This window comes from Scardinius erythrophthalmus (genome assembly GCF_964197995.2).
Source record: "Scardinius erythrophthalmus genome assembly, chromosome: 1".
Lineage (NCBI taxonomy): Eukaryota > Metazoa > Chordata > Actinopteri > Cypriniformes > Leuciscidae > Scardinius > Scardinius erythrophthalmus.
Window position 1 is genome coordinate 55,958,464 of NC_138221.1, and position 24,352 is coordinate 55,982,815.

A 24,352-nucleotide genomic window follows, 5' to 3' on the forward strand; every position below is an offset into this window, starting at 1 on the left:
AAAGGGATAGTTAAACACCCTAAAATAAAAAAAAACACATAATTTACTCACAAGCCATAGGTGTATGACAATTCTTCTTTTAGACACTAGCTAGTTATTTTAGTCGATAAAGTTTTAAATATGGATATTTTTCTTACACGAAGACATCGCTTCGCTTCAGAGGGCCTTTATTTAAAGGGGGGGTGAATTACTGTTTCATGCATACTGAGTTTTTTACACTGTTAAAGAGTTGGATTCCCATGCTAAACATGGTCAAAGTTTCAAAAGTTAAGTTGTATGTTTGAAGGAGTATTTTTGTTCCAAAAATTGTCCTTCCGGTTTGTCACAAGTTTCGGAAAGTTTTTTTCGAGTATGGCTCTGTCTTACGTAAGAGAGGGCGGAATTTCCTTATATGGGTCCTAAGGGCACTTCTCCGGTAAGATCGCGGGCGCGCGCGCACTCGTAAAACAGAGCAAGAGAGTGAAAGCAGTTCGCCATCAAAGTGCCCTGCCCGGCTTTTGGGAAGTCAATGTCACCAAAGAAGTGTGTTTTTGGTTGCCAGGGCAAGACAACCCTGCACAGATTCCCAAAGAACCCAGCGTTAAGGCACCCGTGGATGGAGTTTGTTTTCCTGAGCATAAACGGAGTTGTGTAAGGCTGTTTTTCCCTGCATTTCGACGATGATTGTTTTATAAACAAAGCCCAGATCGTCTAATGCTTAAGGATCGAGCAGTCACAATGATAAAGGTTCGCGGTCGTGCGTTGGAACGGTGAGTAAAACTGTTGAACAAATGTCTCTGTGTGTTGTTAGCTTGGTGCGTTAGCACAGCTTTAGCTTCGCCCACACGGCCCGCCTCCAGCCGCTCGTTTTTTTCCGGAAAGACTCGGTACAGCCAATCTTTCAATTAAAAATATAATAAAACAAAAGACTTTTTGGAGATATGAAGGATGCAATATTACTCTATAGGTACTCAAGATTAACAGGAGATTGAGTGAAAATGAGCATTTCACCCCCCCCTTTAATAACCCCACAGAGCCGTGTGGAGCACTTTTATCATGGATGGATGCACTTTTATGGACTTAAAAACAAAATTGCCCATTCACTGCCATTAAAGCTTTGAAGAGCCATAATATAACTCCGATTGTATTCGTCTGAAAGAAGAAAGTCATATACACCTAGGATGACTTGAGGGTGAGTAAATCATGGGCTGATTTTAATTTCTGGGTGAACTATCCCTTTAATGATGTTATGCAGGTGTTGGAGTAATAACTTCTTTACATGAATCTGTTTGATATCGAATTAATGCTAGATGTTTTGCTATAAATTACGGACAGGACATGGCATCTGAGGACTATTTCTCATTTTTCTCAGTTATTAGGCTCATAGGCTCGAGCACGTTCGCACATGCGCACTCTTCAAAAACGGTGCTTTAAATCTCTTGACAAACTAAAAGACGTAAATGACATTTGTATGTAGGCAATTCTAAATAAAATATATAGATTGTACTGAATGTCAGCTTGCTTATTTGGCTCAAGATAAGGATTTATTGAGTCCACATGTCATGCAAACAAGAAACTATGCTTCTAACCACAGCTCGAAGGCTGTCGCTCCAACCACACAACTTTGTGATGCTGTTTGCGAATGTTCGTTGGAACTTTGGTTTCGGGAAACACTGACTCGTTGAACTAAGAAGATAACGACGGAACTTGGGACCATAGTTGGCTAACGATGCTTTTGGGACCACTACTGAGTAGAGGATCAGCTGTGTAAATAATAAAAGAGAGCTGAGTGTATTTAACTACCAAAACCAAAAAAGGCTGTGTTAGGTGAATAGCTGGTCCACTGAATATGTTTCACCGTTAAAACACTCAAAAATCTTCAATCACTGAACTATTTTGTGAAATTCTTGACTTTGACTCAGGAGGATCTTTCCTCATAGAAGTAAAAGAGAAGTTAAAAGTATTAAACTTAACAAACAATATGAGGACACCCCCCCCCCCACACACACACACACACACCCCACCCCCCACCCCATTGTGACATTGTGAGTAACAGAGTGTCCAGATGATCTAAGGCTAAACATCAGAACATGCGATTTTTCTGGGTGATTGGTGGAAATAAAACAATTACATGCCATTCTGGACACACTGTGATATACAGCTGGTATTTTTTAGCAGCAATTAAAGCAAAATAAGAAATAAAACACTGGAACTCTTGAGCATGAACTAAATATGGCAAAATCAGCACAAAAACTAAAAGTTTGGGGTCAGTAAGATTTTTATTATTATTATTATTATTCAGTAAGGACACAAAAGATTTCTGTTTCAAATCAAATCTGTTCTTTTGAACTTTCACCAAAGAGTCCTGAAAAAAAAACAGTATCACGGTTTCACAGAAATATGAAGCAGCACCACTGTTTTCAACATTGATAATAAAAAGAATGATTTCTGAAGGCTCATGTGACACTGAAGACTGGAGTAATGAGGCTGAAAATTCAGCTTTGATCACAGGAATAAGTTACATTTCAAAACATATTGCAACAGAAACCAGTTAATTTATATTGTAATAATATTTCACAATATTACTGTTTTTACTGTATATTTGATCAAATAAACGCGGCCTTAGTCAGCATGAGACTTCTTTTAAAAACCTTTTTTTTTTAAATCCCACCAGCCCCAATCTTTTGAACAGGTGTAAATACATAGATTAGATAGACACATTTGAAAGATTAGGATTAAAACAAATGATTGTGTTTTTATCTTCTGTAACCACCCAAGATTTGCACACCTTGAACTTTGCTTGTAAAATAAAGCTGTAGTAGTCTACGTTCACATGTAATCCCGCCCTCCTCATTCCATGCCTTGTTTTCTGGTCGCCCCACGCACTATTCAAAGGAGCTCCAGAAACGTGAGCAATAACAAAACATGTTGGAGGTAGAGCTGTTTTGCCCAGTTGCCTTAGTCAAAAAGATGTACAAGTCACGGAGGTCCCCCCACCCACCGCCCCAACTAATCCGTGGCCCCCTTTTCTCAGGATGTCTGTAAATCATGGGGTCTTCTCATGGGGCAAGGGTGTTTTGAAAACTGAGACGTGGGCTGTGAGGGGCCTTTCCTAGAAATGCCTTTCCTAGAAATACATCACCTCATTTCCTAGAATACCAGAAGTCATGGCTTTATTATCGTTCCTTTGTGGTTTTACAGGTCACTCTCTACCTGAATTATATATGCATCCAGAAGAAAAGTGGTCTCATTTATAAGCACAAAAGAAAAGAAAAAAAGAGGCCTTTATAGGGTCACATTTACAGCTGCCTTTGTTATGTTTTTTTTTTTTTTTTTTTCTCAGAAGTCCTTTTCAGTATGGGCCTCATATATGAAGGCTTACATTTAGCTGATCTCAAGGATTTGACCATTTGATCATCTCATCTGCTGAAACTGATCCTCATAGGCCTTTTCAGTTTTCATTCTAACTTCACTTGCTGAAGCCATGAATTGTACTGGATATATATTGGATTTTGTAATATTAAAGGGGTGGTTAATTATGATTTCACTTTTTAGTTAGTGTGTAATGTTGCTATTTGAGCATAAACAACATCTACAAAGTTATGACGCTCAAAGTTCAAAGCAAAGGGAGATATTTCATTTAATTTCATTAGGGATGGTTCACCCAAAAATGAAAATTCTGTCATCATTTACTCTCCCTCAAGTTGTTCCAAACCTGTATGATTTCTTTTCTTCTGCTGAACACAAAAGAAGATATTTCAAAGAAGGTTGGTAATTAAAGAGTTGCTGGTCCCTATTGACATCCATAGTATTTTTTTTTTCCTACTATGGAAGTCAATGGGGTCCATCAGTCGTTTGGTTACCGACTTTCTTCAAAGTATCTTCTTTTGTGTTCAGCAGAAGAAAGAAAGTCATACAGGTTTGGAACAACTTGAGGGAGAGTAAATGATGACAGAATTTTCATTTTTGGGTGAACTATCCCTTTAAAGAAATTGCTTTTTAAGGACTAGCCTACAACAAATGGCTAGTAGGGATACAATAACCTCTTCACGGGTTATTGACATCACCAGCCCTATAATTTACATAAAAAGGCCACGGGAACGTGATTTATAGATTATCATGAGAGAATATGCTAATCAATGACTAGAAGATAACTACACATAAACTATACATAAATTCATCAACTAAACATTCAGAAATGTTCTCTTGCTTTCTACATGTTGTCACTTGTTCTTGAGTCTCTCCATCATTGACTGAATCAGATTTGAACATAAAAGGCTGAAAGTTTTTTAAATGTTCAGTGTGCGTCTGTGTGAGTGCAAGCTGTTTAAGCTCCGCCCCCTGTGCGGGAGCAGCAGCTCATTTGCATTTAAAGGAACAGACACAAAAACAGTTCGTTTTTGCTCACCCTCAAAAAATGACAATTGTAACATGCTATAAAAATACCTGTGGGGTATTTTGAGCTAAAACTTTACATACACACTCTGGGGACATCAGAGTTATTTTACATCTTGTGAAAAGGGCATTATACCACCCCTTTAAGCAGCCCTGGAAAATGTTTGTGATGACAAAATTACAACATTAAAAACACAAAATCGGTATAGTAAAATCTTCAAAATATTTATTTCAAGGAAGGATTACACACAGGTCAAGAACAGTTGTGATTGACTTTTTATAAAATGCATCAGATTAGTTAATAAATCAGAATGTACTTTTTTCTTCAAATAAACAACTGACACAGCAAAGAAAGCCAATTATCATCCAAAGATTTAGATTTAAAATAAATAAATAAAACATTCCTTTATATACAATACTGTATACTTAAAAATACAAATGCAATATATATATAACACACGACATAATAAACATATTTACATAGACAAATAAATTATTTACACATTCACATAGAGAATGTAAAACAAATGTGTCACATCGCCATGATTACAATATGTTTGAAATAAAAATGACATTCCCTGACTCCCTAAACAGTATTTAGCATGAATCTTCCACATTTTCACCACAGTAAATTCATAATAAATTTGGTAAGGAATCAATTGCTGAGATAAAAAGAAACTATATCAATACTGCATACGAGAAAGTATTTTTATCGTGTAGTTTCATATGTAACGTTGACCATTTTGGCACAAAATAAAAAACAGGATGACTGCAATCGGTGTAAACAATGGCATAAAACATTAGGAAAACAAACTTGGCACATCTTATGACAGTAAATGGTCTTTTTTGCATAAAATATTCAAATGCACTGTATCTTTAATTAATTAAAATAAATGAACCAAATATTTTGGAAAATGTTAATGGTATGTAATGTAATTTTTGACCCCTCCAAAAAAAATAAACTTTTAAAATACATATAAAATGTATTTTAACTCTTTATACTATACTAATACATTTACAATAATTTATCATGGACATCTCATGAAAATAAAACCTTGTTTGTAAGTGCTGTTAAAATATATCTCTATATATAATTTTTTATATTATTTATATATAGTGAAGTGTTAAGCAGCCTTGATAAGCTGAGGTTGTTGTTGTTGTTTGAGGTTTCTTTGTTTTCATGTTTTTTTGAGTCTGTCCTGAATCATCAGCCCTGGATTGTTTTTGCTCTGATTGCCTTGTGTGGAAAGGCGGTTTGAATCTCCATTGTTCCACAAATGTTGTTTTGCTGAAGAACTGACTTCCAAGTTGGTAAGACATCAAATATGGCTCTAGTCTTGAAACGTTGTCAGTTTCAGCAAGGACCTCTATGTCAACATCATATTTCATCATCAAGATTCACAATCTGTCTCTGTAGAAGCCAAATCAGACCATCATTATTAGACACATCAGTTACCTTATATACCAGACAGTCATCTAAATAGGATATTAGTAAACTTAGATGTGCTAAGACATTAGCTAAAGCTACTATCATGAATATTGTGTTCAGTAGTCAGTAGATATTTATAATATCTTACCTGCGGGTAAATAAAGCCATCAGAACTACGGTTTCTGCATAAGTGCACCTGGTCCTCAGTGGTCTTTTGATAAACCGGGTTGTCAAAGTGGATGCTGTTGGTGTTTTTCTGACGCCACTTTCTCCAGAACAGCACAGCACCACCCACAACCAAACACAGGATTGCTTTGAGAAGATAATAAGACATTCAGGTTAGAATGGGAGTTTTAAAGTGATGGAATAGATAAGAGAATAGAATAGATACGTTTTGAAGAGTATCGCACCGTTACAAAACCAAGTGAGTTACTTTGCTGTCCATGTAGCATCTTAACCATCATGGAAGCTCATCAGTGACTTATTCTGAATGTCCTACATTGGCAGCAACACTGCACACTACACAAACAGCTCTCCTTAGGTGACTTACAACTGATTTCAATAGAGTTTACCATTAACATGTCGCTAAGCTAATGGTCTAATATTCATTAAAAAATCAACACTCAATCCTTGTCTGAATGAAATATATTTATAATAAATATTTCTCTCGCTGTGTCCACCATCTTGAATTATGAACGTATGCTGGACTCCCATAAACCCATCCCTCTTGACTGCAATCTTGCATTGAGATTGCCTCAATCCAACCACCAACCGATGAATAGAGCCAAGTACCCACCCTACATTTTTTTTTTCTTTTCAATAATTCCGGTTCACCTGGATGTATGTCACAATACAGAAGAAAATATCTATTGATACCTCCGTTACATTGTGACTTTAAGTCGCCTATCCATTGAAACAGCCTCTGTTTCCAGAGCACATCTTCATAACCCCTTAAAATGTGTAGGTAACTCACTAGGTTTTATAACACAGCATATCTTTTCTTTGCCTTGGCATTCGGACTAAAGCACTCACCAAGAGGAACCACAATGTACAAGGCCCACGGTGTGGAAGATGATGGTTCGGAGACAGCTTTAACATTACCATAGTTGTCATCTAAGGAGATATCACAAACATTTTCAAAATAGTTTTCACAAATTTCAACGAAACTGTAATATCATCTTGAGGAATCCCTGGGGTCTTGAGATGAAGGTTTGTCTGATTTTGCTAGGACAAAGAGAAGACCGGGACAGAGGGTAATGTCTAGCTGGATAAAGCAAGACATACCTGTCTGGGTGGATAAAGGAAGTTTAGTTGTGGTTTGGGAAGGTTTGAATGGGGAAGCTTGAGTGGGTCGGTTAGGGGTCACAGGAGCAGGAGTGGTTGAAGGTTGCGCATTGGTAGTGGAAGGGCCAGCAGATTTTGGTGTCGTCTTTGAAGGTACTCGAGTATGACTAGTTGTAACTATTTCAGGCCTGACAGGAGATGCTGGTGTGACAACAGCTGTTCAAAATAAAAAGACAATTTAGGAATCAACAGGAATTACATTAATAACCTAATCCCAGTCCTGACAACAAGCACCGAATCTGACTTGCCTGGAATACATTTTCTCATGTCTTCGGCCAACATCATATTGTCTGGGCAGCCACATGTGTACTTGGGTGAGAATCTATTGATTTGAGGGGCAGCAAGGCACAGGAACTCACACTGACCGTTGTTGACCTTGCACCAGTTGATTCCTGGGAGGACATTCAGAGTTCAGAAGAATTTAGTTTTGGTTGGAAACTAACTCACTGAATGGTAACTTTGATGGCTATTTAAAGGCCAACATACCAGTGGGCTGTTTGAGGTTGTGGTACAGGACAATGTCCTCTGGGGATGAGAGGTGTTCGGCCACTTTTGTGATGTCTCCTCCAGTCACACGATTGGCACTTAGAATTGCGTTATTGCTCACATCCGTCCAAAACACTTTCTCCTGAAGATGAAGAATTCTTGATTGAGCATTGAGGTAACCTCCTAAAAAAGGTCTTTCAACAAGTTCAAATGGAGTATTACCTCAAAAACAGTGAGACCCAGTGGGTGAGCAAGTTTGCCTTGGTCAACGATTAGTGTACGCCGACCACCTCCATGTACGCTGATGCTGGAGAGAGTATGAAGTTTGGAGTCAACCCAGTACAGACGCTGGTTCAAAAGGTCTATGTTTGAAAAAGGACCAAAGACCAAAGTTACCAAATGTACACTTATACACAGCTGAACAGTTATGCAAGTGGACATGTTCATACCAAGGGTTATTCCGTTGGGCCAGACAATGTTATCCGTTACTAGGGCACTGCGGTCCCCTCCATTAAGACCACCTCTCTCGATCTTGGCTGGTGTGCCCCAATCAGTCCAGTACATGAAGCTACAACATATCGGAGAAGATTTTACATAGTAAATCACTTGCCTACATAGTTTTCCCCTACATTTTAGAGTTTCTGGGACTTGACGTACTTCTGGATAGGGTCGACCACTATAGCACGTGGCTTAGCCAGGTTATCTTTGAAGAGAGTCTTACGTCTGCTTCCATCCACTGTTGACACAGATATGGCACCTTTGATACTGTCCGTCCAGTAGATGTTTCCATGGATCCAGTCGACAGCAATACCTTCAGGTGCATCTAAGCCACTGCCAATCACAACGCTGTGCTGGGAGGAGTTATCTGCAGTATCCATTGGTGCTCTGGGAAAGAAATACAAAATATGATACTAGGCACCGGTCTGTTGGGTAACAAGCAAACGATCCTAAGAGCTGACCATGAGTCCAAAGATCCTCTCTTTACCTGTATATCTTTTTGAGGGATAAATCCGACCAGTAGAGCTCCCTGGAAGCAATATTCATATCCAGCGCCACAACGTTCTTCAGGCGGGGAATAACACGTGCATACTCGCTACGATCTAGGGTCATCTTCCTTACCTCATGCCGATTAGTGAAAAATAAGTAGGCGATGGTTCCTGTAAAACCATGTTTGTGAGTATGAGTTTGTCAGTATGTGACCATGGAAAAGGACAATTTGAAAGTTTAAAATCTGTACCAATAGCTTTGCAGGCCTTGCTGGCTGGGTCCACCTGGTAGCCATCTTCACACTCACACTTGTAACTACCAATCTGGTTGACACAGATTTGGCTGCAGGTGTCTGGGTTGGCACACTCATCAATGTCTGAAGAAATCAAACAAAAATGAGGGGATGAAGTCATTCAGCTGCATCAATACGGTGTCCGTAAAAGCACTGAATCATGGCGGCATGGACTTACTGAACAAATTCTAACCTTATTTCCAGCTCAGAAAAAGCAAACATGAAGTATAAAGTCCATATTAAATCATTCTTTGAACTGGATCTGCACCAAGGTCTGTTATCAGAGGTCAAACATCCTAGGGCCAGATTTTCAATATCTGTTTCAGTATGGGAACCTATTTCAGATTCTTACCTTCGCAGAGCCTCTTTTTCACCAATTGGAAGCCAGTGGGACACAGACACTCATAACCAATCTTCAGGTCATTACAGATATGAGAGCAACCACCGTTGTTGTAAAGACACTCGTTAGAATCTGTGAATTTAAAAATCACAAATTGTAGCACAGACTGGCTTTTGCTCTGAAACCTTGTCAAGAAGATCCAGGTCTACAAAGGCAACGGGCCTCTTTGAATGCCGCAATACTTACCGCATTCTCGCAATGGCTCATCGGACCAATCTCTACAGTCACGTTTATTGTTGCAAACTTTTTCCATGCCGATGCATTCACCGCTGCGGCACTTAAACCTGTGTGGTGGATCACAATGGGTTGCTGCAATTCAGAGAGGAGAAAAATAAGTGATGCATTTCAGAGTAACACCTAAAGCACATGTTTTGCATAAAGGGCATAATTCGTATGGTTTACCATTAACACAGCCCAGCTCATCGCTCAAATCTTTGCAGTCATTTACGTGGTTGCACTGCCGGCTGCCGTGGATGCAAGATCCGTCGCCACATTGGAACTCATCCGGTCGGCATGTGGGCAAGGCTGTTCATATGGAAAAAGTAAAATATTTCATGATTCTTGAGGAACATTTTATTAAAGGCTTGGTTTCAATTTCTTATGTGTAGCCCTGCCCACTGTGATACTAACTGTACACTAAACTTTAAATATCTTCTGAATGACTTTGATTTTGCATTCTTTGTGGACAGACAACTATTATCACTGGAAACAAAAATTGCATTTACAGCGGAATTCTGTATGGGGAAGACATTTTTGAGGACAGAAATGTGCATTGTTTTTTTTGTTAATCATAGTTATCCTTCTATACTAAATGTGCACTGTGAAGTTGTCTTTATCATCCTTTTAGTAGTGGTAAAACTTATCTAGGATGAATGAGAATATGTATTATTATTCAAGGTAATTCTTGTGGGTCTTTTCTCTATGCAAACAGATCCTTCATGCTATTTGCCATGCAAAAATTATCTGCATGTCAGTTCAACAGCGCTCAACTTGTATTGACCCGGGAACATTCCATTGAGAATAGGATGAATTGGCGAATGTAATATCAACAAGTCTTATTTCTTACAGCAGTTTTTCTCATCTGAGCGATCCAAGCAGTCTTCTCCCCCATCGCATTTCCAGCTACTGTGTATGCATTCCCCACTGCCGCAATGGAATTCCATAGAGGAGCATGGATTTTTGGTAGGTTTAGGCGTCCCTGGGCGGCATTTCTGAGGCAGTTCGTCGGAGCCATCAGCACAGTCGGCATCTCCGTCGCAGACCCACAATCGAGGCACACACTGTGCATTGTTGCATCTGAAGGAGGTGGAGCTACACGTGGTGGGCGGACAGGAGGCTTCATCACTGCCGTCGTCACAGTCTATCTCACCATCACACACAAACGCAGTCGTCACACACTGGCCATTGCCGCACCTGAATTCGCCATCCAAACACCGCCGAGGAGCTGTGAGTGGTGATGGAGATTTTCAACACACATGCACACTGGCAGCATCATAAAGATAAATTTCAAGATGTCACTCACCACAGCCTTCCTCATCCGCACTATTCTCACAGTCCGCACTGCCGTCACACTTCCAAGTCTTAGGCACGCACTGGTTTAGTCGCCCACCACAACTGAATTCACTGGGTCTGCAGGTCCTCATTGCTGAAAGAGAGTGAAAAAACAAGATTTTGTAAAAATGTGAGTGTTGCTACTGGCTAGGGATGTACAATATATCCATATAATTTAGCAATTAGATGCCAGTCGATATTGGATAAATTTAGATGACCTTTTTATACCTCAACAACCTAGCTATCACTTATTTTTTAACAACACTAAATATTTAATAACACTATTAAATGTAAAATGGGTAATCTCAAAATGATTGAAAATTCTAGCCTAGGAATCTAGAGGCACCCTAGCGGCAGCAAAATGTATTTTGCAGCCAGGGTAGTCTAGCAACTCTCCATTGACATGCTGGAAAAACCTAAATTGGGTCAGGCCAAACACGTCGTGTATAGAGTAGGCGGGGTGGGCTTAACATAATGACGACAGAGTTGCGACGGTTCCCTGCTAACTGTTACTTGAAAACAAAGAAGAGCTGCTGCTGGAGAACAGTCTTTCGAATCGGCTTTGGCCGCGACTCTGGAGGACTTGGAGTTAAGTTCTTCTTTGAGAAAGAGCAAAGAACGGAACTTAAGTTATTCTTAAAATGTTCGTAGTTTTGCCGGCCAGATTCAAAAGTTGAATCTATCAACTAACGTTAGCTTCGCTGTTGGGAAAACGCTCTGGGGTACGTTTCCCGAAAGCATCGTTGGCCAACTATGGTCGCAAGTTCCGTCGTTATCAGCATAGTTCAACGATTTGGTTTAGAATACATACAAATGTAATTACGTCTTTTAGTTTGTCGAGAGATTTAAAGCACCGTTTTTGAAGACTGCGCATGTGCGAACGTGCTCTACTATGTAAGAACGAGCCAAATATTGAGTCTGGTAATAAAGCAAAATAACGGAGAAAAATTAGAAATGGTCTTCAGACGCCATAATCCAACGTGGTTGAACGATACTTCGCGACATATGGTTTCGGGAAACAGTCGTGACTAGTTGATTTCTCCAACGATGCATCGTATGTGGTAGTTAAGCAGCGAGCTATATAGTTGTATGGGAAACGCACCCCAGGGGTTACTTATTTTTATTAATCTGTTTGAGATCGAATTAACGGTAGATTTTGTCATATAAGTTACAGACATGGCATCTGAAGACCATTTCTAATTTTTCTCCGTTATTTTGCTTTATTACCAGACTCAATATTTGGCTCGTTCTTAGAGCACGTTCGCACATGCGCAGTCTTCAAAAACGGTGCTTTAAATCTCTCAACAAACTAAAAGATGTAATTACATTTGTATGTATTCTAAATAAATAACACGGGTTGTACTGAATGTCCGCTTGCTTATTTTGCTAAAGATAAGGATTTATTCAGTCTACATCTCATGTAAACTAGAAACTATGCTTCTAACCACAGCTCGAGAGCTGTCGTTCCAACCACACAAGTTTGCGATGATGTTTGCGAACGTTCGTTGGAGCGATGGTTTCGTGAAACACCAAATCGTTGAACTATACTGATAACGACGGAACTTGCGACCATAGTTGGCTAACGATGCTTTCGGGAAACGCACCCCTGGTTGGTTGAAGCGCTTTCCTATTGCGTGCAGAGTGAATTTGAAAGACAGTCGTTTATCCCGCCCCTCGGATTGAGTCGTGTCTATGGTGAGTTGCCAGACCAAACATCTTGATGTAGGTCTGGCTTGCCAGGCTATGAAAATTCACTTTTTGCATTTAAAAATATTAATTTTGCTTTTAGCTTGTTTTAACAAAAAATAATACAGAATTTTAAGTATCAAACATAACATCAAATAATTATCAGCTTATATGTATGGGCTAGAATCAGAGATAGCCCTTTCAAATTCATTTTCTGTACCTGTGCCCACAAAAATGTAGTTTTGAAGTAATACATTTCTTTCAGCTATTAATAAGTGTGTATCATTTTCAACTATAGATTAACACAGTTAACCACATTGAAATACTTTTTACAATCCCCCCCCCCCACCCCCACAATCAGTGCAAGAAGAATTTACTAAAAGCTTGCAGATTCCATTTGCGCCTATCGTTAATGTTACACCAACATACTTCTTCTTCAGGACATTTGACTAATCTTAGGTGGAGGAAGACTTACAGCAGGCAGCAGGAAGTTCATCAGTGCCGTCTCCACAGTCATCAGTCTCATCACAAACCCATCTGGATGTGATGCACTTTCCATTGCCACACTCGTACTGCCGTGGATCACAAGTCAAGACACCTGACAGATGGAGACATAAGTGATGCTTCACATAAATGACACATTATCTAACACCTTAAGCCAGCTATTTTAGTAATTTGTGGTAACATTAAAGAGCCAAAATACCAGGGGGTTCGGACTGAATTAATCACTTTTGCACCTTATCATGGTCTAAGACATCTTCCTCCTTAGTCCTGCTATCTAAGCATATCACAATGTGATATCACAATCACATTCTAGTGCTAAGACTGGGAAGTGATTACAACAAGTATTGAAACGAGTTTTTCCTGCTTTGTTATCCAAAAAATGGGTGTCTAGTCTTAGTTCTGGAGGATGTGTGCAATGCATGCACTACTAAAACATGATGCTAACGATCTTAAAGACAATTGTGCATACACAAACAAAAAGAAACATGCACTTAACACTAGCTGTATGTAAAATGGCTGACTTTTAGTGAAAGTAGTAACCCTTTTAATTGATGATACAATCAAACAAAAATACCTAAAGAAGATATTCTGCATATAATGAAGAGTTATGTGACGTTTATTAGAGTCTATTCAAAGTCGTCAGGATATTCTTGAACAGGATTTTCTTTGTTGCTTCAAAAGTAGCAAAATCGGTACTCTTCAATAAACAATGCATTTATTAACACAATTGATATTATTAGATAAACATATGTCGTTTTAAAATTAATAATCACAAAAAAAACAGCTCTTACATCAAGTAGTTCATTAGCCTTACAGTAGGCTGTAAGTGATTGACATCAGACTCTAACGCATAATAATATAATCAGAATATATTTCTTTAAATATTTTATGAGCTAATAAGTAGGAAATAATTATGTAAACATCATCAAAGCAGAAAGGGAAATATTATTGTATTTATTAATGCATAATTAGTTATAATAATAAAAAAGTACAACTTTTTGGTTAATCCAACCTTACAGACCAGATTGACCACTTCAGTGTAACAAAATGCAGAATACTGAAAACAATTTATAGGTTAAAATACATTTAGTCTATTTAGGCTACTGATAATATTAAAAAATGATTCGTTGAATTTAATCAATTTTTTATGGTAGATGGTTGCACACAATTGATTTTAGCTACATTTAAACGTTTTATTTAATCAATTTTAGTTCAACCTAATGCATTTGTTTAAATGTAGCTAAAATCAGTTGTGTGCAACCACTTACCATACATTTTTTTTTTAAAGTCATTCAACGAATCATTTTTTTTTTTAGTGAGGAAGTAATAATAAATAAGAAAATTGAATTAATGATCATTAAAGACCCCCTAAAGAGAAAGAAAACCTGTTTACTCACCTGTATGAACAGGACAGAAGAATGTAACTGCCAGTAAAAACATTAACGAGATCCCCATAGTCACTCAATGAGCTGTAGCCCCTCGTTTCTCTGTTTATTGATGTGGTTTGTAGGCTATAGTGGATGTTTGTAATAACGTTTGTAATAATGGCTTTGTAAAAGCAGAAGATATCATGTGTGTCTGACGCTTGCGGGGAAATTGTAACTTATGGCATTTGTGTTGTGGTGGTTGAACTTGAACCACTCGAATTTGAACGGGGTGCGCAGAGTGGGCGGGGCTTAGTGACGGGGAATCAGAATTAGGTGGTGTGATTGAAAGAGTTTCACAATAGAGGGCGTGGTCAAAGTCCATTATCTAACACCTTAAGCCAGCTATTTTAGTAATTTGTGGTAACATTAAAGAGCCAAAATACCAGGGGGTTCGGACTGAATTAATCACTTTTGCACCTTATCATGGTCTAAGACATCTTCCTCCTTAGTCCTGCTATCTAAGCATATCACAATGTGATATCACAATCACATTCTAGTGCTAAGACTGGGAAGTGATTACAACAAGTATTGAAACGAGTTTTTCCTGCTTTGTTATCCAAAAAATGGGTGTCTAGTCTTAGTTCTGGAGGATGTGTGCAATGCATGCACTACTAAAACATGATGCTAACGATCTTAAAGACAATTGTGCATACACAAACAAAAAGAAACATGCACTTAACACTAGCTGTATGTAAAATGGCTGACTTTTAGTGAAAGTAGTAACCCTTTTAATTGATGATACAATCAAACAAAAATACCTAAAGAAGATATTCTGCATATAATGAAGAGTTATGTGACGTTTATTAGAGTCTATTCAAAGTCGTCAGGATATTCTTGAACAGGATTTTCTTTGTTGCTTCAAAAGTAGCAAAATCGGTACTCTTCAATAAACAATGCATTTATTAACACAATTGATATTATTAGATAAACATATGTCGTTTTAAAATTAATAATCACAAAAAAAACAGCTCTTACATCAAGTAGTTCATTAGCCTTACAGTAGGCTGTAAGTGATTGCTAAGCAATGCAGCAACTTCACACTATATTCACAATATAAGAAAAATATTAACTTTATCGACCATTTTACAACACCTTCAAATTGGGATCATCCAATAAGGATTCAGGGTCTATTTTATCATTCAAATGTGAACATAAACTGATTAATGATTACAGGAATGTAACATAGACATAGTCTTATCTGTATTGAAAGACAAACCTTCCATTGATATAAAACTCTGTTTATGACCTTGGTCTGACATCACACATCATCTCTCCAAAGCATAATGCATTGTTCATTGTTTACAGACACGGTTGAAGTTGGTGGCCACGAAATGCAACGTGGCTATTTGCTTTTTTCATGGACATCATTCTCGACACTCTCAATGTGTCTAATTATCTAAACAGTCTACACTTTCAAGATATCTTCACGGTGGATCAAAACACATGGAAGCCAATCCAACGGAGTTATGTATCTGCTTTATCATATTGCATCGTAAACTATGCATAACTGATATCTTCAAGAAACCCTCTGGCGTACGAGAAGGCTATATTTTCATTTAATGGAGTATTTGTGGTCTATTGTTCTTGCTTTCCTAGAGTCTGCATGGCATCAACATGTAGATACCAGCCAAGAGAGTAAAGAAGTATATCTTTCTCTAATATATCTTTCAACTTTCTCCCATGTGAATGAGGTTAACAGTGTTCAATAAAACCATCAGTGCTGTTGTCTACCGATCTATCAGACCATAGGTCAACATAAATGTAGTGAACATGGGTGAATCTCACGAGACCTGTCAATAATAATATGAAGTTTGAAGCCTGTCTATGCCTACATCTACAATTACACCCAAATGTACTGTAGATGAAGACTGTTTGCATGTAGGTTTTTATTGTGTTTTATAGATGTTTTCTAGAATAAAGAATGCCAAAAGTGACATCTCAACAAAAACATTTAAACAATAGCAGCTATTCAAGTATCCCTCCTCAGCTTATACAGTTCATCTACACCGATCCAGAAAGACCTGTCAAACCAACACTGAGAGACCATACAACATAAGCTCCTCACCATTATGTCTCCTTTAAACCTTTATTTTTCTAATCTGACTAAATGAGTAATGCATATTTTAGTAGAATGTAAGTTTGAAGCCTGTTTGAAGGCTGCAGTTTCTACAGGTTTCTGGTTCATTCCATGGATCTATGCTACTACTGTCCTTGGCAAACTGTAAATGATTCAGAACTTCTGGGAAAGCATGAATGCGAAATCACTATGGAATGAGGCCCCTTATAGCAGAAACATGCACAGTATATACACACACGTGGTTACTGTAAGGCTATACTATGTTTTGCCCTGCTTTGTGAGGCTGGAGAATTCATTCATGTTCAGCAAAACAGTAGTGAATGATGCAAAGGTTAGTTTGCATTCAATAGAAAGCAATAACACCTCTGAAAAGTACTCAATACAACATTTAAAATCATTAAACATCAGACTCTAACGCATAATAATATAATCAGAATATATTTCTTTAAATATTTTATGAGCTAATAAGTAGGAAATAATTATGTAAACATCATCAAAGCAGAAAGGGAAATATTATTGTATTTATTAATGCATAATTAGTTATAATAATAAAAAAGTACAACTTTTTGGTTAATCCAACCTTACAGACCAGATTGACCACTTCAGTGTAACAAAATGCAGAATACTGAAAACAATTTATAGGTTAAAATACATTTAGTCTATTTAGGCTACTGATAATATTAAAAAATGATTCGTTGAATTTAATCAATTTTTTATGGTAGATGGTTGCACACAATTGATTTTAGCTACATTTAAACGTTTTATTTAATCAATTTTAGTTCAATCTAATGCATTTGTTTAAATGTAGCTAAAATCAGTTGTGTGCAACCACTTACCATACATTTTTTTTTAAAGTCATTCAACGAATCATTTTTTTTTTTTAGTGAGGAAGTAATAATAAATAAGAAAATTGAATTAATGATCATTAAAGACCCCCTAAAGAGAAAGAAAACCTGTTTACTCACCTGTATGAACAGGACAGAAGAATGTAACTGCCAGTAAAAACATTAACGAGATCCCCATAGTCACTCAATGAGCTGTAGCCCCTCGTTTCTCTGTTTATTGATGTGGTTTGTAGGCTATAGTGGATGTTTGTAATAACGTTTGTAATAATGGCTTTGTAAAAGCAGAAGATATCATGTGTGTCTGACGCTTGCGGGGAAATTGTAACTTATGGCATTTGTGTTGTGGTGGTTGAACTTGAACCACTCGAATTTGAACGGGGTGCGCAGAGTGGGCGGGGCTTAGTGACGGGGAATCAGAATTAGGTGGTGTGATTGAAAGAGTTTCACAATAGAGGGCGTGGTCAAAGTCCACGTCCATCAAAAACAATTCCACTTTCCTAGTAGAAGTCTAGAGTGATGAGAAAAATTCATCAATTACCTGCTTATCGTTTATGCGGAAAACGTGACGATGATAAGCATTAGGCTATGTCTGGACGAGACTTCTGCTGTAAACCATTGTAAACATGTCCTCTTTACTGACACGTCGTAAAACTAAATAATAGGCTATAGGCTATCATAAATCTAAATCACATCCGTATTTTTGTTACCTTGACAATTAATATAGCCTAGCCCTACTATCCTACATTAATGGTCATATCATGTGAAAAAGTAGGCTAAAAGGACACCGCAGTCATAATAAATGGGCTGTTTGCTTTTCGGTAGATTATTAGTTATTTTTGTTAGAGTGTTAAAAACCTATAAGGCGTTTATGATTAGGCTATTATACATGCTATAGATTATGTAGGATAGAAAACAACAAATAACACTTAGACACATTTTATATAAAATCCCTTTCGAAACCATATGGGTGCACAGCCAGGATATCGTCTTTAAAAGTGATCAACATATATATATTTTTTAATTAAAAATTAATTGAATGATATAAGATTTGTTTTCTTATGGCTTGGCTATTGTGGGGGCACATTATCGAATGTTTAACTAGACAAATTAGCAGCAGGGTAAAAAGTACTCAATAGCCTTGAACTTGTGGCCCGGACGTCATCAGAACATGGAGTCTTCTTAAACTAGCACTGGGACATTTACCAAAACAATGCAATGTTTTCCTGTCATTTTTCCTGTCCAGTCTTAGATTTTTGAAAATTGCAAGACGTTTTCACTTAATATTTAGATAGAAATTGAGGTCAAAATGTTCTCCAGAGCATGCATGCCAGAAATAATGTTAAGTTACTGAAAGCACATCATAAAGTGTAAACAGACTTACTGTATAGGAGGAAAAATATTTGCAAGTTGGAGCTGGAAGCCCCTAGAACCAGTTCTGCTAAATTCTGTGTCTGACATCCGTGGGAACCGCAGTGATCTTTCAGATCAACGGAATACAAACAAAGTAGTAGCTTCATAGTGGCATCCGGGTCTACAAATGAAACCATTGTGGCCATAAAAATGTTGTATAAGGTCATAATGAGTGTGTGTAGTCAAAAATAAGTAACAGCTAATGTGTTCAAAAGTTTGTTGTCTAATTTTCATCAAAGCTGCATTTATAAACAGTAATATACACTGTAAAACCCAACAAGTTAACTCAACTCAAACCGATTGAGGAAACTGATTGCGGGAAACCATTTAAGTTTAAAAATAAATACATATGAGTATTGTGAACTTATATATATTGAGTCATCAATATATATAAGTTCACAATTTCTATATTTCTATATCTATTTTCGAATTCTATGAAACAGTAATATTGTGAAATATTATTGCAATTTATAATAACTGTTTTCTAACTGAATATATTTTAAAATGTAATTTGTAAAGTGATGTCAAAGCTGAATTCTCAGCATACTCCAATCAAGTCACATGATCCTTCAGAAATCACTTTAATATGATGATTTGCTGCTCAAGAATCATTATCAATGTTGGAAAAAAAGTTTCAGGATTCTTTGATGAATCAAAAGTTCATTTTGTAACATTATAAATGTCTTTAATGTCACTTTTGATCAAGTGAATGAATCTTGTATAAATTGTTTAATGTTAGTGTAGTTTTAGTTTATATTTGGGTAATTTTGGGTAAGCATAACAGCTTAGAACTAGAAGAAATAAACTACAAGACTATGAAAAGATATTGCAAAAATGACTTTATTTTCTGCCAGAACGGTTTGTGGTGCGCAAAACACCTACTAGGAAACAACAAGTGTGTGCACAAATAAAAAGTCCAATGTTTGTGTGTAGGGCAAGTGAGGTGAACACGCTTATCTGTTCTCTTTTTCACCTGAAAAACTGCATCTCGCCCCAATCGGAAACCGGATCCGTCACTCTGCCACCCATCACTCACATTAATAGCTATACCGGGAAGCTTCCCAGCTTGACAAAACAGAAGAAGAAAAAAAAAAAAAACGACATTCCAGTTTTTGAGCAAAACAAGCCATTTTATACTTGGGTGTATAAGTAACTTTCTGATGCTTTATGTTGCCACTATAGGTTCCAAATGCAAAAAAATAAATAAATTCAATGTGAAAGCAAGAAAAATGAGGGGAAAACAACTCAGCATCAGAAGCAATATCTTATATCAACAATTAAACTCTGCAAATAGAAAGTAAGAGCACATAAGTTGTGTTTTCACGCTTGTTTGGGAGTTTAATGTGTCCTTCATGCTTTTTTCACTATACACATCCTGAATAGTTTACATTAGTTTGTTTGTAGTAACAGCATTGTCGAGAGCGTTATTCTCTGTTTAACATGCAAACACAATGAATATGAAGTCATTAAAAGAACTGAATATGTAACTTAATGTCCCAACAACATTTTATTCTTACATGTCTAACCCTCAAAAATGTATTTGGCTGGTATACTTGTGTAGTCAGATTGCATTAGTCATGAAATAAAAAGCTTTAGTTGAGCAAAAACAGTCAGACTTGATCTTGCCACATGATAAAATCTTTTAAAATTACTCAACAAAGCTTTTTTACACCTAGAAGCCAAATGTAGACAGTTGTAACAAACTGAGCAGGTCTGACAAGTCTTTGATAACTGAACAAACATATTTTATAAGCAAACTCCCACAGTACCCCGGTCAAAATCTCTTGCCCTGACTGCTGATTATGACATCCCGTCAAAGGGGGTGGGATGTTAACAATAAGGTCTCAGTGTTCTCATGCGTCCCAGTGAAAAGACCTCCCCAGCACCTGATAGGATACAGGACATCTGAACCATGCAGTCGTGAATGAATAATACTGTTTTCAGCACAGACTGTCAAAGCAAAAACCCAAAAGATTTAGTATGATCTCTTAGCAGAGACAGAGAATATTTAAGGGTACACACCTTGGTCATATGCAATCTCAAAATCAACAGAAAGAACTTTTGGATAAAGATAATTAGGCTTGAACCATTGACAAATAAGCACTTTTTCTCCCACAATTCTCAAAACTGGCTGTTTTCTCAATTCAAAATAGTTTCTTTGTTTTTTTTAATTTATGGATGAAATGTGACTTGGCTGTTTTTGTGTCACCGGTGTTGATAACCAATAAGCTCATTCGCCACACCTTCATTTATCACCAGACCGTGCGCGGCGAGTAACAGATGGTCTTTGAGCAAATCGGGTTATTTAGTTAGCATGTGCAAACACACACTTAGACCTTGATCAGTTGCATACAGTACACATTTATTCACCTCCTTTGGCTTTAGCACACTCTATTATGTGACAACATTAAAAATCATGAAGCATTTGAACGAGAACCGTTCATGGACATTCCTGAACATTAAGGCATATAATAACAGAATAAAATACAGATATTTCAAAATCAATAACAATTAAAAATGAGTGTGTAACTGAACACATAATGTGCCTTTTGTTGTGTTTTACCAAAACGCCCATTACGACATCAATAACAATTAAAGATGAATGTATAACTGAACACATAATGTGCCTTTTGTTGTCTGTTTCACCAAAACGCCCATGGGCAAATCCAGCTAATTCTTCCCATTGTCATTTTCTAAATTACTGAAGACAGACAGTTGGTTGGTTGGTTGGATAGATAGATGGATGGACCTTCTTCAGGGTTTCCGTAAGCCTCTTGACTGTTTTAATTATGGATGTTCCTGTCTAGCTACTTATTTTTGGAGTTCATCCAGTTTTGGGTAGAGTTACTTTGTTTTTCTTCATATTTTCTCATTCTGCGAAACTTCGCTCCAAGAAATATTTCACCCGATTATATATTTTGCTTTGCTCTAGTCCTAACTGGTATTTTTCAAGTGTTATATCACAGATTTGCGTGGAATGTTTCTCGGTCTTCAAAGTGTACACTATGTTTTATTGGAGATGTTCCAGTAGGATGATGTAGCTAACATCATCATAAAACATAGGAACAGGCCAATCAAGTAATTATTTGACTTAAAGAGAGTTCGTTATTTCGGAAGAGATTAAGAGGTGTGCCAAGCATAAAGACACGCAAGACTTGCAAGATTGCTTCTTAAAAACTATGGAAACAGATCAGTCAATAATTCAGCATTAACCTGATAAAAGACTTTGATTAAATTATGACGTTTCAGTCCCAGGACACACCTGTGGTAATAGACAGGGCTGTAAACTCACAGAGCAGGTTACTCTGATATGAAACAAAGTCTCAGCTTTCAATTACATCAATTTTATTAAGAAATTCAAACAATATATAAAGTTTTGGTGCTCTTTAATGTGTCTTTAATGCTTTTTAATGTGGCATTGTAAACATTGTAACATGTTATCACTAAGCTCAAATTCAGTTTAGTTACCAAATGTTTTGACAATCACAATACAAATTTTGATTACTATTATTTGCTTTTTTTAACAAACCTTTTAACAAAAAATTCTCACTCCAAGCTAAACTCAAAAGTTGGCATCTCTACACATTTAATCAGGCAAGGAAATGCTGTAATATTACCTTGTTAAAAGATAAGCCTCCACTAATTGTTTTAGTAGACACTGAAATGTTCTCAAGTCTATATAAACATTTAGGTTTTGTGTGTTCCTGATGAGGTCAGACTTTTTTAGTTCTGCCTAACAGCGCCACCTTGTGTTCAAAAAGAAAGTATGCACAATAAATACAATAAATACACTTGTTATGGCTCCCTTCTCAACCTCCCAAAACATCTTAGCAATGCTTTGGCAAACACCTCAACAACAGCCTAGCATTGTGACTTGTTTAGCATTTTGATAAGAAGAAGATTGCAACCCTGTGGACCTTCTTAGATCAGATGGATGCCTGTTATGATCGATGTAGAGGGCAGTTCTGCTCTTTGGGTCTGGAGTGTACACTGTAAACCGCAACCTTGTCTGGAACTATGATGGCCTAAATTATATTCATTTTGGCTATCTTAAAGCCCCCCTGTAGTGAATAATTTTATCCAAGTTAAACTCATCTTTGATCACCAAAATGACATATTTATACGTTTTGTCCTGTGAAAAAAAATCTTCATGCCTTAAAATAGCTTGAATGTAACTACATCCTTCATTTAGTAACAAGGATCATGAATATGCTAATTAGCCCCGCCTCCACTCACTCACTCACGCCAGCTCATAGATTCACTCAGCCAACTTACTGAGGTAAACTTACGCTGCACAATGGTATGGCTCTTTACAACGTTGGACACATAACAATAATTAATATGATTAGCCTTTTGCTTGACTAACGTTAGTTATCAAATAGCTAATAATGTGTTGCTAATGTTACACAAACTATGTTCCCGTTCGCCATCTCAGTCTGCCTTCTAAAAATCATCAGAAACGCTTTGAACAACTCAGAACGCTGTAAACCCGAATAAGTTAGCAGAACTCAAAAAATTTAAGGCAATCGATTGCCTCAATTTTTTTAAGTTTTGAAATTCAAAATTTAAGTAAGCAGAACTGGCAGATTTTAAGTTTGTACTTAAACATTTCAAGTTAAGAACAATTCAAATCAGAGTACACTATTTCATACATTTAACTTAAAACCTTCATGCAATCTCAATGTGAACACTTTCATTAGTATTAACTTACAGTTTTAACAAGCTAGTTTGCTAACATACTATTATGTTATTATCATGCTAACAATAGTATGTTATACAGCACTTGCTGCATGTGTGCAACAGTATAAAGATTTTATTTGCTCTCAAATCAAGCCGCATGCACCACTTGTCACCATGATGGTAACTATCCTAAAACCAACATTAACAGAAATTCTTCTAAATTAGCATAACAAAACATTAATCAATACTCAATCTCCCACTTAACATTAATCTTGCACAAAAAAACCCCATTAAATTACACTTAATTTTAGCATTTACTCTCCCTTTTGAGTGCCATCGGCAAAGGATGCTGGGAAATAGACATCCCAGCCGTTTCAGTTAAACTTAATTTGTTTAAATTAAAATAAATCATTTCATAAAACTCAAAACAATGAAACAGTACAGTTTACTTAAAATATATCAGTTCTGTGAACTTGAAAGAAAAAGAAAGTGCTAAATACTCATAAAAGTTAATTTGACTGAACTAATTAGTTTAATTTAAGTTTGTCCTAATTAAACCAATTAATTATTTTGAGCGTTAGGGTTTACAGAGAAAGACATATAGTTCATCATAACATCAACAGAAAAATATACCGGGATAACTTGTCTTCTGTTGAGACTCCCCTGCTAGTTCGCTGTAAATGAAATGCTAAAGCCCACTGGCACGTTGATGTGATTGGTTACAAGGTAGTTGTGACGTCAGAAACACCCGCGATTTCAAACCGCGTTTTTGAGATTGTCTTTTGTTCACTGCAGTTTTAAAGAGAAAATACTCAGCAATGGTGTTGACTTATGAATTTGCACATAGTGTGTCTTAAAGC

The 24,352-nt window shown here is 37.0% G+C and overlaps 1 protein-coding gene across 1 annotated transcript; it reads right to left on the minus strand.

The window, feature by feature from the left end:
- Positions 1 to 4,579: 4,579 nt before the first annotated feature.
- ldlra (low density lipoprotein receptor a) lies at positions 4,580 to 14,674 on the minus strand. Its single transcript, XM_081381874.1, has 18 exons — positions 14,451 to 14,674; positions 13,025 to 13,147; positions 10,835 to 10,957; positions 10,379 to 10,756; positions 9,715 to 9,837; positions 9,499 to 9,621; positions 9,265 to 9,384; positions 8,871 to 8,996; positions 8,619 to 8,790; positions 8,291 to 8,518; positions 8,083 to 8,201; positions 7,856 to 7,995; positions 7,634 to 7,775; positions 7,396 to 7,539; positions 7,088 to 7,303; positions 6,836 to 6,916; positions 5,952 to 6,115; positions 4,580 to 5,785 (listed from the first exon to the last, which is right to left on the minus strand). The coding sequence occupies exons 1-18, from the start codon at positions 14,506 to 14,508 to the stop codon at positions 5,753 to 5,755; spliced, it is 2,613 nt and encodes an 870-aa protein (XP_081238000.1). The 5' UTR covers positions 14,509 to 14,674; the 3' UTR covers positions 4,580 to 5,752.
- Positions 14,675 to 24,352: the final 9,678 nt, after the last annotated feature.

Bases quoted from the DNA above. Each gene is read 5' to 3' on its own strand.
- ldlra (XM_081381874.1), bottom strand. From the start codon at position 14,508: ATGGGGATCTCGTTAATGTTTTTACTGGCAGTTACATTCTTCTGTCCT. The intron at 9,838-10,378 runs GTAAGAAATAAG...CCATATGAACAG, and splicing joins CTCAGATGAGAAAAACTGCT to CCTTGCCCACATGCCGACCG. The intron at 5,786-5,951 runs GTAAGATATTAT...TGGCTTCTACAG, and splicing joins ATGGCTTTATTTACCCGCAG to AGACAGATTGTGAATCTTGA.